The 13,525-nt window shown below is 48.5% G+C and overlaps 1 protein-coding gene across 4 annotated transcripts; it reads left to right on the forward strand.

Moving 5' to 3' along the window:
- Positions 1 to 602: 602 nt before the first annotated feature.
- Positions 603 to 13,248, forward strand: TBC1D25 (TBC1 domain family member 25). 4 transcript variants are annotated; one of them, XM_070258170.1, is made up of 7 exons: positions 704 to 978; positions 2,543 to 2,652; positions 3,297 to 3,403; positions 3,605 to 3,759; positions 10,924 to 11,051; positions 11,192 to 11,380; positions 11,654 to 13,248. In XM_070258170.1, exons 3-7 carry the CDS (start codon positions 3,381 to 3,383, stop codon positions 13,010 to 13,012), a joined length of 1,854 nt encoding a protein of 617 aa, XP_070114271.1. In that variant the 5' UTR covers positions 704 to 978; positions 2,543 to 2,652; positions 3,297 to 3,380; the 3' UTR covers positions 13,013 to 13,248. The 4 variants fall into 4 exon arrangements, with proteins under 4 accessions (XP_001493731.1, XP_070114271.1, XP_023489067.1 ...); XM_070258171.1 differs by lacking the exon at positions 704 to 978 and adding an exon at positions 1,841 to 2,009; XM_001493681.5 differs by lacking the exon at positions 3,297 to 3,403 and having other exon boundaries at positions 603 to 978.
- The last annotated feature ends 277 nt before the right edge of the window (positions 13,249 to 13,525 follow it).

Raw genomic sequence — 13,525 nt, forward strand, 5'->3', positions numbered from 1 at the left:
CCATATGGATGCTGTGCAATAAAGCGAGGAAAATGCCTTTTTGCATTTTGCAGTGTAAGTTTCTCAGAGGAGTCTAAGAGGTGTTCAATCATTCAGCTGACATTTAGTGGACACACTGTTTAATAACAAGACCGACCTCAACGTGTTGTAAGGTTTAGATAAAATGAAGGCAAACTTTAAAAAGCTTTGACCTCCAGGGAGCATAAAAATGGCTTTTTTTGGTAAATTATTTATTGAAGTATAGCACGCAGAAACTGCAAAAAACATACACGTACAGCTGCATGCATTTTCACAACGTGTAAATTATTTTTTAAAAGATTCTGGAAAAAGGATTATTTTTCCGTCCAGTGCATTCATCCAAAGCGAGGGCCATAGGCATTTGAAATAGATGACGTCATCTGTAAGGAAAGATGCGAGGTGACTTTGGGCGGGGCGGGGGGGGGGGGTCTTGACGTCATCCCGCAGCAGCTTCCTTTCCCCGCCTACTTCTTTCGCTCGAATGGGTCGTCACTTTAACACACACCTAGGTGAATCCGGAAGTAAACTGCCTAAACAACCGAATCGCGGACGGGGGGAGGCGGAGCCTCAGCAGGCGCCTGCGCATTGGCTGAAGTGAGGCCAACGGCCCGGCCTTGGGGGACGGGGCTCCAGGCAACGGCACCATATGCGCATGCGCATAGGCGACCTCCACCCCGTGCCAGGTGGGAGGGGCGGGGGGGGGAGTGGGTAGGGTCGCGTGGCGCCTTCTGCGCCTGCGCTCGGGCGCAAGGTGGGGCCGCCGGCGCCCGCACTCTGGGGTTCTCGCAGGGGTAGGGGGCAAGGGTCCACTGTCACCCTGAGACGGGTGGCGGGATGGCGATGGCCTCTGGGTCCTCGGACTTGGTCGGCTCCGGAGCGCCCCCGCCTGGCGGGGGAGCCCAGGCGGCGGCGGCGGCAGCTGAGGAGGAGGAGCGAGAGGTGGTACGGGTCCGAGTCAAGGTGAGGCTGGCGGCCCGGAGCTCCCAGGGGAGGGCAAGGTGGCTGCCCTAGGATGGAGGGCGGGACCTGATATTTGGGGTGTTACCTGAGGGGCGAGGCTTGAGGGCAGAGTGATGGTGGCGGGCGGGAGGCGGCGGGGGGGCTGGACCGGGAATGCAGGGACAGGGCGTGAAGGCGTGGGGACTGAAAATGGAGGATAGGGACCTATGGAATGGATAGGTGGAGATTATGGGCCGAGAGGAGGAGCTGTAGGGTTGAAGGAGGGGCTTTAATCGTTGGGAAGTGGGGCCCTGAGGAATGAGGGGGGCTACTGCTGTCTGAAAAGGAGGCGCTGAAGTCAGTTCACGTATGTGTTGAGAGTGCACCCTGAAGGAGCTGACCTGCTCGTCGGGGAGACACACAGCTAAATCAATGAGATGCTTCGGACACTGGTGAATGTCATGAGGAAATAACGAAAAAGATTGTGAACTAGGGAGTTACTTTAGCCAAGGTTGTGTAGGGAACTCCCCAGAGAGGTATTGAAGGAGAAGAGACCCGAATAAAAAGGAGTCAGCCATACGCATGTCAGCAGGGAAGAGTGTTCTAGGCAGAGGGAACAGCAAGAGCAAAGGCTGGGAGGTGGGGATGAGCTTGGCATGTTCCCTTAAGTTCCCACGTTGCTGGAAGCGAGAGAGTGAGGGGAAGAGTGGTAGGAGGTGAAAGAGAGGTAAGAGAGGGGCGGACTGGGAGGGCCTTTGGTGTGTACTCTGAGTAAGAAAGCTGTTGCAGTGGTTCCAGCAAGCAGTGACTGGGGCGGCTTGGACTAGGGCGGTGGTATTGGTAGTGATAAGAGGGTAGATTCTGGAGACGTAAACATCGCCTCAGTGTAGTAGAGGAAGCTCTAAGGTAGAGGTTTGGGAGTGCAGAAAATAGACGATGTCTGAGCTGTGGTGAGCCAGTTGAAGAAAGTGGGAAGGACTTTCCAGACAGGGGGATCACCACAAGCAAAGGCTTGGAGCCAGGATGTGTTCAAAGTAACTTCCAGCAATTTGGTAGGATCAGAGTGTAATGTTTGAAAAAGCTCACTGGAGGGAGGCTGGCTGGAGAGAGGGGTCCCATAGGCCCACCTGCTGGGGACTCTGGGGCTGCCTTTGAAGAGATTAAGCAAGGGAGTGTTGTAGATAGATGTGCTAGATTGGTTGCAGCCTGGAGGACTGACTTAGTAGGGGCCAGACTGGACATGGTGATCCTGCAAAGCATTGTTGAGGAGATCTAGAAGGATTGGATGCCAGGACTATTGCAGGAGCCTCCTCCTGGCTGGACTGCTGCTTGCTCCCTTGCCCCCTCCCCCAGTCTGTTCTTTGCGGAGCAGCCAGAAGGATCCTGTTAAGTCCTAAGTCCGACCACATCCCTGCTCTGCTCAGAACCCTCCCAAAGCTCCCTCTTCACCAGAGTCCTCACCATGGCCCAGAATGCCTGCCTTGGCCTGGCCCCCGCCACTTCTCTGGCCTTGCCTCCTACGCACACTCCACTTTAGCGTGGCGAGGTGGCCCCTGATGGCCTACCCCATGTCTTCTCTCCCCAGAAATGTGAGAGCTGCTTGCCACCTGAGTTCCGCTCTTTTGCTGTGGACCCCCAGATCACCTCCCTCGATGTCTTACAGCACATCCTCATCCGAGCCTTTGACTTGAACGGGTGAGTGATGGGGTGCTGGGGACCGGCTCGCGGGCCCCCCACCTCAGCAGCAGTCGTTTGGCTTCTGCATTGTTGTTGTCTGGTAGGGTTTTTGTGTGTTGTTTGTTTTTTATAAATAATCCCACGGTGAACAGCCATATTTGCACATCTTGAACTGTTTGGGGAAATCTAGTCATAGGATGAATTCCTCGCAGTGGTATTGCTGGCTTAAGGGCTGTACGCTTTTTAAAATGCCAGTGGATGGTTCCAAAATGCTCTCCTGACAGGTTTCACCAATTTACCATCTCACCAGCAGCATGTAAAAATGCCTGTTTCCCTCACAAACACTGGTTACTGGAAAACACTGGAAAATTTGCCAACTTGATAGTTGAAAAGTGGTGTCTCTTGGGGGCAGGTGTGATGGTTATTTTGTTGTGGTGGTTATTTTGGAGGAATATGCGCACATGGCAACAAACTCAAAGAGTGCAAACGTGATTGCTGTTGAGGATGTTTCCATGGTTACAGTAGTTATCACACAACATACTTCTTTGCACAGTTGTGCCAGTGTATCTGAGGAACAAATTCTTAGTTGTTATTTGACTTTTCTTGCATAAGCATTTTTTGTTGTGAAAAATAACATACAGATTGCTTTATTTTTTATGCAGTAAGAAGGCTGCTTTCTTCCTACTTCTGTCCCTCAGCTACCCTGTTACCCTCCCTAGGGGGGACCAACATTTTACCAGTTTCCAATGTGCTCTCCAGATACAAGCAGGTGTGTATCTGTTTCTGTGTTTGTGTAACAAAGTGGAGATAAACGATCTGACCTCAGGGTGCCCGCAGTCCTTGGCACAGTACCCAGCACATAGTGGGAAGTTGTTTTCAGCACCTTCTGTCTTCCCCTGCTTCTTTTGGAAACTGTCCCTGGGGCCTCCAGGAAACTGGGGCACTGAGCTGCCACGCCTCTTCTGTCCAGGAAGAAGAACTTTGGCATCAACTACCTGGGCCGGGATCGGCTGGGGCAGGAAGCTTACCTCTCACTCCTGTCTGACTGGGACCTCAGCATGGCCTTTGCCACCGCCTCCAAACCTTACCTGCAGCTGCGTGTAGATATTCGGCCCACTGAGGACAGTGAGTACCTGGCATCCCAGAGGCACTGCTCTGGGACCCACCCTTTCCCGATAGGATGACTCCACCCCTTGCAATACCCTCCCTCACAGTGGGCTAGGGAGGAAGGTATCCTAGGTCCAAACCTGGCTTGGCCACTGGGCCTCAATTTCTTCACCTGTAAGGTAGAGATAATGATATCTTAAGGCCACCATGAGGATTAATCAGGGAAATTCATGTAAAATGCCGGAAACAGTGCATGGCTACATAATGAATGCTCAAAAAGTATTAGCTCTGATAACAATAATTATCATACTATATTTACCATTATGGCATATAATCTAGTAATGTATATTACAATTATTTAATTCAACATAACAATAGAGCTGTAGTGTTGTCTGTTTCAGTTATTATAATGTGTAACTAGAATAATGCTGATTATAATAAAAGTAGTTGTATTTATTCATTCACTTGTTCTGCACTCATATACATTTGTTTGCACTCTTGCTCACTCATTCATTTGTTCCCTGGAACTCTCAGGCACTTCTCATATTTGTTCCCCAACTCTGGCCTGTGCTGGTCCCTGGGAGCACACAGATCAATTAAGACATGCTCCCCAGGGGCCGGCCCAGTGGCGCAGCGGTTAAGTGCGCACGTTCCGCTTCTCGGCGGCCCGGGTTTCACCAGTTTGGGTCCCGGGTGCAGACATGGCACCGCTTGGCATGCCATGCTGTGGTAGGCATCCCACATATAAAGTAGAGGAAGATGAGCACAGATGTTAGCTCAGGGCCAGTCTTCCTCAGCAAAAAGAGGAGGATTGGCAGCAGATGTTAGCTCAGGGCTAATCTTCCTCAAAAAAAAAAAGACATGCTCCCCAAATGTGATTATGGACCATACATTAGATATTAGTGTTATATTTCCTGGGTATGGTAATGTATCATGGTTATTGAAGGAAAATGTCCTTGTTCTCAGGAAAAACACAGTTAAGTATTAAGGGGTAAAGTGTCATAATGTCTGCAAATAATCCAGCAAAAAATAATATGTATATATACAGAGGGAGCGAGATGAGGCACATGTGGCAAAAATGTGAACAGTTAGGAGACCTAGATGAAGGATGTGTGAATGTTTGATGTATTCCTCTTTCTAACTTTATTGAAGATTTGAAAATTTTTTTTTTTAAAGATTTTATTTTTTCCTTTTTCTCCCCAAAGCCCCCCAGTACATAGTTGTATATTCTTGGTTGTGGGTCCTTCTAGTTGTGGCATGTGGGACGCTGCCTCAGCGTGGTTTGATGAGCAGTGCCATGTCCGCGCCCAGGATTCGAACCAACGAAACACTGGGCTGCCTGCAGCAGAGCGCGCGAACTTAACCACTCGGCCACGGGGCCAGCCCCGATTTGAAAATTTTTTAAATAAAAAGTTGCGGATTGGAAGGCATGGTTCCCAGCCTCGGGGAACTCATGTGCCCATTTGGGATGACTGAGGCATTTTATTAATGTCATAGTAACATATAAATAGCTAACATGGGTTGAACACTTGGGGCCATTCTACACACATAATATTTATTCATTGGATTGTCAAAACAGTCCTACAGGCTAGGACTGATCATTATCCTCATCTTATAGATGGGGAAGCTGAGGCTCAGAGAGGGGACAGGATTTGTCCATGTCACAGAGACAGTGAGTGGAGGAGCAGGATTTGAACCCAGGTAGTGGCTGAACTGACTCCAGAGTCCTTGCTCTTAACCTTTTGACTCTACAAAATTTTGGGCTTGTTAAGATTGACATCCTTGAGAAAAAGAGACAAGAGAAAAAGGGAGATAGGCAGAGAGAGAGAGAAACAAGAGTCAGAGAGAAAGGTGATGGAGACAGGCAGAGAGACAAGTGGAAAAAAACAAGTAGCCAGAGACACAGGAACCTCTGCCACTGAGTAGCCCTATGTGCTTAGGTCAGTCGCTTAATTAATTCCCCAAGCCTCATTTGCTCAGCTGTAAAGTAGACATAGTAGCAGTATTTCAGTAAAGAAATCAAATCTGCTCAGCTAATAAACATGTGAAGAAAACCCCAACTTTATAAGAACTGAGAGGAATGCAAATAAAGCAGAGAGATGCACACCCATCAGTTTGGCAAAAAGACATTTAAAAGTCTTTTTTTAAAAAAAGCATCAGCTTTCCGGTTATTGATGAGTCTGTTCTTTTCCTGCTGTTGTCTTATTTACCAAATTCCTGCGTATACATGGGTTTGTTTCTGAATTCCTGATCCTCTTATATTGATCTCTTGTTAAATCCTAACCCAGTTCCATCTTGTTTTAATCACATAGCTTTTGATATGTTTTAATGTTTTCCTTTTTAAAAATATTTCTTGAACATTCTTGTGCGCTTACTGTTCTTTTCATTTAATAGAATTAGCTTATCATTGCTTTAAGATCCTAATGGGAATTTGATTGGAGTTGCATTTTTTAAAGAAACTAATTTTTAATCCCCAGTAAATACATCCTCCTTATTAAAAATTATGAAAACATTTCAAATAATGCTGGTCTTTTGGAACCACTATGCCTAATCTTAACTCCCTGCCCTTTTGCCCTGCAGGAACCACTTTGATCAGTTTGATACGTAACCTTGCAGGTCCTTTATTTATTCACTCAGACAGGCACACACACAAATTTATCCACATACAGAGATACAAAGTAGATTCGTATTTGTATATATACACAGATGGTGTGTGTTTAACATAAATGGTATCATACTCTACATTCATAAGTATCCAATAGATGGAGCTGTTGTGAATATTATTAAGGCATTCTTGTGATCATGTTCATGACTGTGAAAGCAACAGGAATGTTGTGACCACTTGGACGGCCCGGTCCCTCTTTCTAAGGAAAAGTCAGTTTCTGTCACCTCTACAATTAGGGGATTACCGCGCCTAGACCTTCAGCCAATGTGTGCATTGGTGATCTGAATCCTCCTTCTGTCATATGTATTGCAAATATTTTTTCTCAGCTTATATTTTGTTTTATGGCTTTGTGGTGTCTTTTTTTGTCCTCTCAAAAATTAAAATTTGTATGCAGCCTTATACCTATATTGATGTTTTCCCTTATGATTTCTGAGTTTTTCCTCTTACTTTGAAGCATCTTCTCCATCCGCAATCTTATATAAATATTCTCTTACATTTTATTTTAATATGCTTATTTTCTTTTTTACATATAAATCTCTACTCTGTCAACATTGTGATAAGTAGACCTAGCTTTTTAAAAAATTCCACATAGTCAGTTATGCCAGCATCATTTATTAAATAACCACCTTTTCTACACTGATTGGAAATGCCGCTTTTGTCATATACTGAGTTCCCCTATGAACTTGGATTTATTTCTGGGCTTTCTATTGCATTCCACTGGTTGGCTCCATTTGTCTATTGCTATGCTAACACCATATTTTTAGCACAGTGGTTTTGTGGTAAATTTTAATAAGGCAAGCATTACCATCCTCCCACTATTCTTTTTTTGGCTCATCTTTTTCTTAACTATTTTTAAATGTGAATTCTTTCATATGAACCTTAAAATAATTTTATCCAGTTCCAGGAAAAACCCCATTAGATTTCTAATTGGCATTGCACAGAATCTATATGTTAATTTAGAGTTTGGGAAGTCTGACAATTTTATGATGGGGAGATGTAGTGCGTATAGCATGTATTATGGAATACCACAAGCGGGGCCTGGGGCAGCACCCCATCATGAAACACTGGAATGTTTCTTCAGGGACGTGTGTATATGCACACTTAGTGGGTTACATGAAGACCATATATAGTCTCATGTCAGTTCAGATCAGCTTTGGCCACTAGATGAGTTTGTGCTTGTGGAAATCCTTTGCCCATTTTACTAATGGGTTCTTTTTTCCTTTCTTTAATCGATAAAGAATGGCTCTCTTTCCCTGGAACATTTCTGGCCTTGAGCGGTGCTTTTTCTGACATTCACGTTGCTGCTCTTGCTTTCTGTTTGTTTGTGTTTGCCAGGTATGCCTTTAGGTTTCTTCAGTTTGCAACCTTTCTTTGTCACCTAGTTCAAGGTATGTCTCATAAAAACTTCACCGCTGGATTTATGCTTTTTTTTTTTTTTGGACACAAATGGCAGTGAAATCTTTAGGCCATTTTTTCCCTCCAGTGTCTCCCACCCTACCTGGCCCTTGAAATGGAAGCTTTAGAACACTTCAAATTCTTCTTCTTCTTCTGATCCCTAACCCTTAACTTCTGGGTTTTACTTAGATAGTAATTATTTTTCTTTTTAAATTCCAGCCTCTCATTATCTTTTCTTTATAGTAGGTTACTTATGTTTCAGGAATCCTAATGTACCACTTAATATTACAAACTCCCCATCACAGTATCTGTGTCATTTTCTGTTTAACTGTATATATGAAGCACCTGGAGGGACTGGCCCATGGCCAAGTGCTTAAGTTCGCGTGCTCCGCTTCGGCGGCCCAGGGTTTCGCCCGTTCGGATCCTGGGCATGGTCATGACACCGCTCATCAAGCCACGCTGAGGCGGCATCCCACATGCCACAGCTAGAAGGACCCACAACTAAAAATATACAGCTATGTACCGGGGGGCTTTGGGGAGAAAAAGGAAAAATAAAATCTTTAAAAAAAAAAAGCACCTGGGGCCCATCACTGTTTGCCCTCCCTTTTGCCTCCCCCACCTTGAGCCCTTGTAGTCTCATTCAGTAGTAATTTGCTTAGAGCACTTCTTTGTTCTCCTCCAATAAGGGGCATGGGGTAGCTGGACTCTCACGATCAGAATGTCTTTCTCTGGTTGCAATAGAGACATGCTCTCTTGGCTGGGTGCAGGGCCCTTGGATCTCAGGCATTTCTTCTCTGCTCCATGGGTGCCGTGAACCACTTGCTTCTTGCTCCCAGAGTTGTGGAACAGAAGCCCATTGCGAGTCTGACCTTTCTGTTGTAAGCGGCCTGCTTTTTGTCTTTGGAAGCTGGCAAGAGTTTTGCTTCATTCTTAGAATTGGGGCACTTCACCAGCATGTGAATAGTGAGCAGAGGCCTGTTGTATATACTGTTTCTTGATTAATCCTATCTGAGACTTGATGACCCATTTCTTCATCTCTGTGACATTTTCCTTCATACCTGTGTGATTATAATCCCAACCTGATCCCTTTTCTCCCCCTGCATTTTCTAGTATTTGCATATTGGGTCTCCTGGAGTTGCCCTCCAGGTATGTCTACTTTTTCTGCTCAAATCATCAACCTTCAGCCCTGTGCCTTGAAGGAGTTCTTATCTTTGGTCTTTCACACTGTTGACCTTCGTTTTGCCTGTTCAGTAGTGTGACCATCTTCATTTTACCTGTGAAGTGTTTTAATGCCCTGATTAACATTTTAACAATTTTTTTCAGGCTTTTTTTTTTTTTTTTTTTTGGTGAGGAAGATTGGCCCTGAGCTAATATCTGTTGCCAATCTTCCTCTTTTTTCTTCCTCCCCAAAGCCCCAGTACACAGTTGTATATCCTAGTTGTAGGTCGTTCTAGTTCTTCTATGTGGGATGCCGCCACAGCATGGCTTGATGAGCGGTGTGTCGGTCTGCGCCCAGGATCCGAACCAATGAACCCCAGGCCACCGAAGCGGAGCACATGAACTTAACCACTCAGCCACAGGGCCAGCTCCTGATTAATGTTTTAGAAAGACCATTCTGGCGGCTGTTGGGAGAAGGTGGAGAAGGGCAAAGAGGAAGCAAGAGCTGGTTAGGAGGCAGATGCAAGAGAGAGATGTGGTGGCTGAGACAGGCCACCACATTGTGGAGATGAGAGAAGAAGTGGAATTGAAGTATGTTCTGCATGCAGAAGCCACGGGGCTTAGTGACAGTTTGGCCCTGGGAGTTGAGAGAGTGGGAGGCAGCAAGGATGTCCCTCAGGTTTCTGGCTTAAGCAACTGGAACAGATAGGGGTGCTGTTCCCTCACATGAGGAGCAGAGGAGGAGGTCGTGTCTGGAGTGGGTCTTGGGCTCCCGTTTTGAACCCCTTAGGTCTGCAGCGTGCTGTGAGACATCCAAGGAGAGGCAGTGACATCCAAATGTGACCTGGGGTTTGCTTCCCCCTCAGCTCTGTGGGAGAGTACAGTGGACTCCATGGAAATGCTGCTTAGGGATGGTGTTTGCCTGCAAATGACAATGGCTGGAACAAATCAAAGTTGATTTGTTTCATATAATAGAGTTTGAAAGCCACTGGACGTTGCTTTTGTCAGCTAAGCAGCTCTGTGGCCCCAGGGCTGACATCTCTTCAGTCTCTCGAATTTACGTTGAGGTGGCCAGTGCTGCTTCAGCCACTGCTTCACATTTGAGGCGAGAAGAAAGGACGTGAGGGGGAGTAAAGAAGACAGAGAAGGGGCGAACTTCTGCAATGTTCCATGGGCCAGAACTGGATAAAGTCAAGCATAGCATTATCTCCCCTGCCTAACATACGTGACATACGTGTTCCACAAATGCCTGTTCTAAAATCTGTCTGGGCGCTGGAGCAAGGTGAACAAGGTTCAGATCCCAGCCCCACCATTTCCTGGCTGTAGAATCTTGGCCACTTACTGGTTGTTCCACCCGTTTTTGTCATCGTCTGTAAAATGAGAATGGTAATGGTAGTGCATACCGATTTGGGAGGAGGACTAGCATGAATGTGAGATTAAGAGTTTGGGTTCTCAAGCTTTGGGCCTGGGCTTCAAATTTTGGTTCTTTCACTCACTAGCTGTGGGGCCTTAGGCAACTGTCTTATCCTGACTGTGCCTGTTTCCTCATAGAAAGAGGGGCGATGATAATGGTGCCTAACTTACAGATGGATGTGAATATTAAATGAGTTAATATTTGCAAAGAGCTCAGAACACTTCCTGGCACTTAGCACTATGGAAGTGTTGTTTCATGTTCTTAGTATTTACATTCAAGTTAAGCCCCTGTCAGGGTACCTGGCTCATTGTAAGTGCTAATAAATATTACTTTATATTATTAAAATATTGCTATCAGAGTCTACCCAGCCATTTTGTGAGACAGTTACCCAAAACAGTTTTAATTTTTGTGTGACTTGGATGACATGGGAAGAGAGAGTGGGAGCCGTCTGTTGCCCTGTGGGTGGCCCGGCTTTGGTAGGAGAGGAACCTGGCCCTGAGGTCTGGGTTTCTCATTCCCATTCTCACATCACATCATTCTGTGTGCCCAGGCCCGCTGCTGGAGGACTGGGACATTATCAGCCCCAAGGATGTCATTGGCTCCGACGTGCTGCTGGCTGAGAAACGGTCATCGCTGACGACAGCTGCCCTGCCCTTCACACAGTCAATACTCTCTCAGGTGGTTTCTGGGACCCCTGGGGCCCAGCTAGGGTTGGAGGGCAGGGCCTACCTGGCACTCCTGATTCTGAGCATTCTGGTTGGCACCTGCCCCTGTCCTGCCCAGCTGACCGGTGGCCTCTCGCCCCCTTTCCTTCACAGGTGGGCCGCACCTTGTCTAAGGTCCAGCAGGTGCTAAGCTGGTCATATGGGGAAGATGTCAAGCCCTTCAAGCCACCCCTGAGCGATGCTGAGTTTCACACATACCTGAACCACGAGGGCCAGCTCTCCCGCCCCGAGGAGTTGCGCCTGCGGATCTATCATGGTGGTGTTGAGCCCTCCCTGCGGAAGGTGAGCCTCCTCGGTCACACATTGGCTCCATCACTCCTGCAGTCATGAAGAGCTCATGAGACACATGCAGGGACCACACTGTTGTGGGATGGCCGTGGAGATATTCCAGGGCAGCAAGCTCTCCTTCCAGGGGGGGGCAGGAGTCAGAGGTGGGAAGGCAGACTTTTCTGAAGGAGGACAAAGGCCCAGGGAGGGTGAGTGATGACAGATAGACACTGGGGTGTGGCAGCTCATCTGGAGAACTTCAGCCTCATCCCTTTTGTCCCTGGCCAGGTGGTGTGGCGGTACCTGCTGAATGTGTATCCAGACGGGTTGACAGGCCGTGAGCGGATGGACTACATGAAACGCAAGAGTCGCGAGTATGAGCAGCTCAAGAGCGAGTGGGCACAGCGAGCAAGCCCCGAGGACCTGGAATTCATCCGAAGTACAGTCCTCAAGGATGTCCTGCGTACTGACCGGGCCCACCCCTACTATGCAGGGCCTGAGGATGGCCCACACCTGCGAGCACTACACGACCTGCTTACCACCTATGCTGTTACCCACCCACAGGTGTCCTACTGCCAGGGCATGAGCGACCTTGCCTCGCCCATCCTTGCTGTCATGGACCACGAAGGCCATGCCTTTGTCTGCTTTTGTGGCATCATGAAGCGCCTGTCTGCGAACTTCCATCCTGATGGCCGTGCCATGGCCACCAAGTTCGCCCATCTCAAGCTGCTGCTGCGACATGCTGACCCTGACTTCTACCAGTACTTGCAAGAAGCTGGTGCTGATGATCTCTTCTTCTGTTACCGCTGGCTACTACTCGAGCTCAAGCGTGAGTTCGCCTTTGACGATGCCCTCCGCATGCTTGAGGTCACCTGGAGTTCACTGCCCCCTGATCCTCCTGAACACGAGGTAGAGCTTGTCGGACCCCCCAGCCAAGTGGCAGACACTGGTTTTGGTGGCCACAGGGGGCGGCCTGTGAGACAGAGGCACATGCTAAGGCCTGCCGGTGGAGGCCGTGCCTTCGAAGATGCTGTGGACCACTTGGCCATGACCAGCCAGGGGCCTAGTGGTGGGGGGCGTCTCCTGAGACAAGCCAGCCTGGATGACCTTCAGCAACTCAGGGATAACACAGGCCCCAGGAGGGACCCTCTGGTCCAGCTGCCCCGCCCAGCTGCCCTTATCAGCTGCAAGTCTCTCTCTGAGCCCTTGCTGAATTCCCCAGACCCATTGCTCTCTTCCTCTTCCCACCCTGATTCCCCATCCTCCTCATCTCCGCCATCCACCCAGGAGGCCTCTCCCGCTGGCGACATGGCTGCAGGATCCCCCTCCATGCCAGAGTTGGGATCCCCACAAGACCCTGGGAAGTCCCTGCCACCCTCACCCCCACTGGGCCTGCCTCCGCCCCAGGAGTTTGGCCGGGGAAACCCATTCATGCTCTTCCTCTGCCTTGCCATCCTGCTGGAGCACCGTGACCACATCATGCGCAATGGGCTGGATTACAACGAGCTGGCCATGCATTTTGACCGTCTCGTGCGAAAACACCACCTGGGGCGTGTCCTGCGCCGGGCCAAGGCTCTCTTCGCTGATTACCTGCAGTCAGAGGTGTGGGACTCAGAGGAGGGAGCCGAGGCCACGGCCCCATCTTGATTGGGCTCCCTCCAGCCCACCATCAGCCCTACCAGATCTTCGTTCTCTGCCATAAGGGCCTACACGTGAGACCCCACCTCCCTGCCTGCCAGCCCTAGACCTGTCAGAGCATGGGGCCCTCTCTCCCCAGGTCTGAGAGTATGGGGCTCTGCTTTGGCACTGCCCCATGGAGGCCATGGCCTCTTTTTTCTGTTTTTGTCGTTTTGTTTTTAACAACTGTACTTTGCACACATGAAGGTCTTCGTGGTCTGTGTATTTCTCTGCCCCCTCCCTGGTTTTTGTTGTAGTGGAGTCCTCGGGGGCTCTTTACCTCATGGAGCAGAAATACTTCACTTGGTGGAAAGGGGCTTCTGCTTCCCCAGTGGCGGGAGAGTGGTGGGGGAGTGCTGAGAATCAGTTCTAGAAGGTGAGCCCAGGTCGAGGACTGCTTGAGGAAGGCCTAAGGCTGTTTTGTGGTACATCTGTCTGCCTCTAAGGGTCTGGATTATGGGTGTGAATGCATATTCTCAGGAC

The sequence above is a fragment of the Equus caballus genome, chromosome X, assembly GCF_041296265.1.
Source record: "Equus caballus isolate H_3958 breed thoroughbred chromosome X, TB-T2T, whole genome shotgun sequence".
NCBI classification, from domain to species: Eukaryota; Metazoa; Chordata; class Mammalia; order Perissodactyla; family Equidae; genus Equus; species Equus caballus.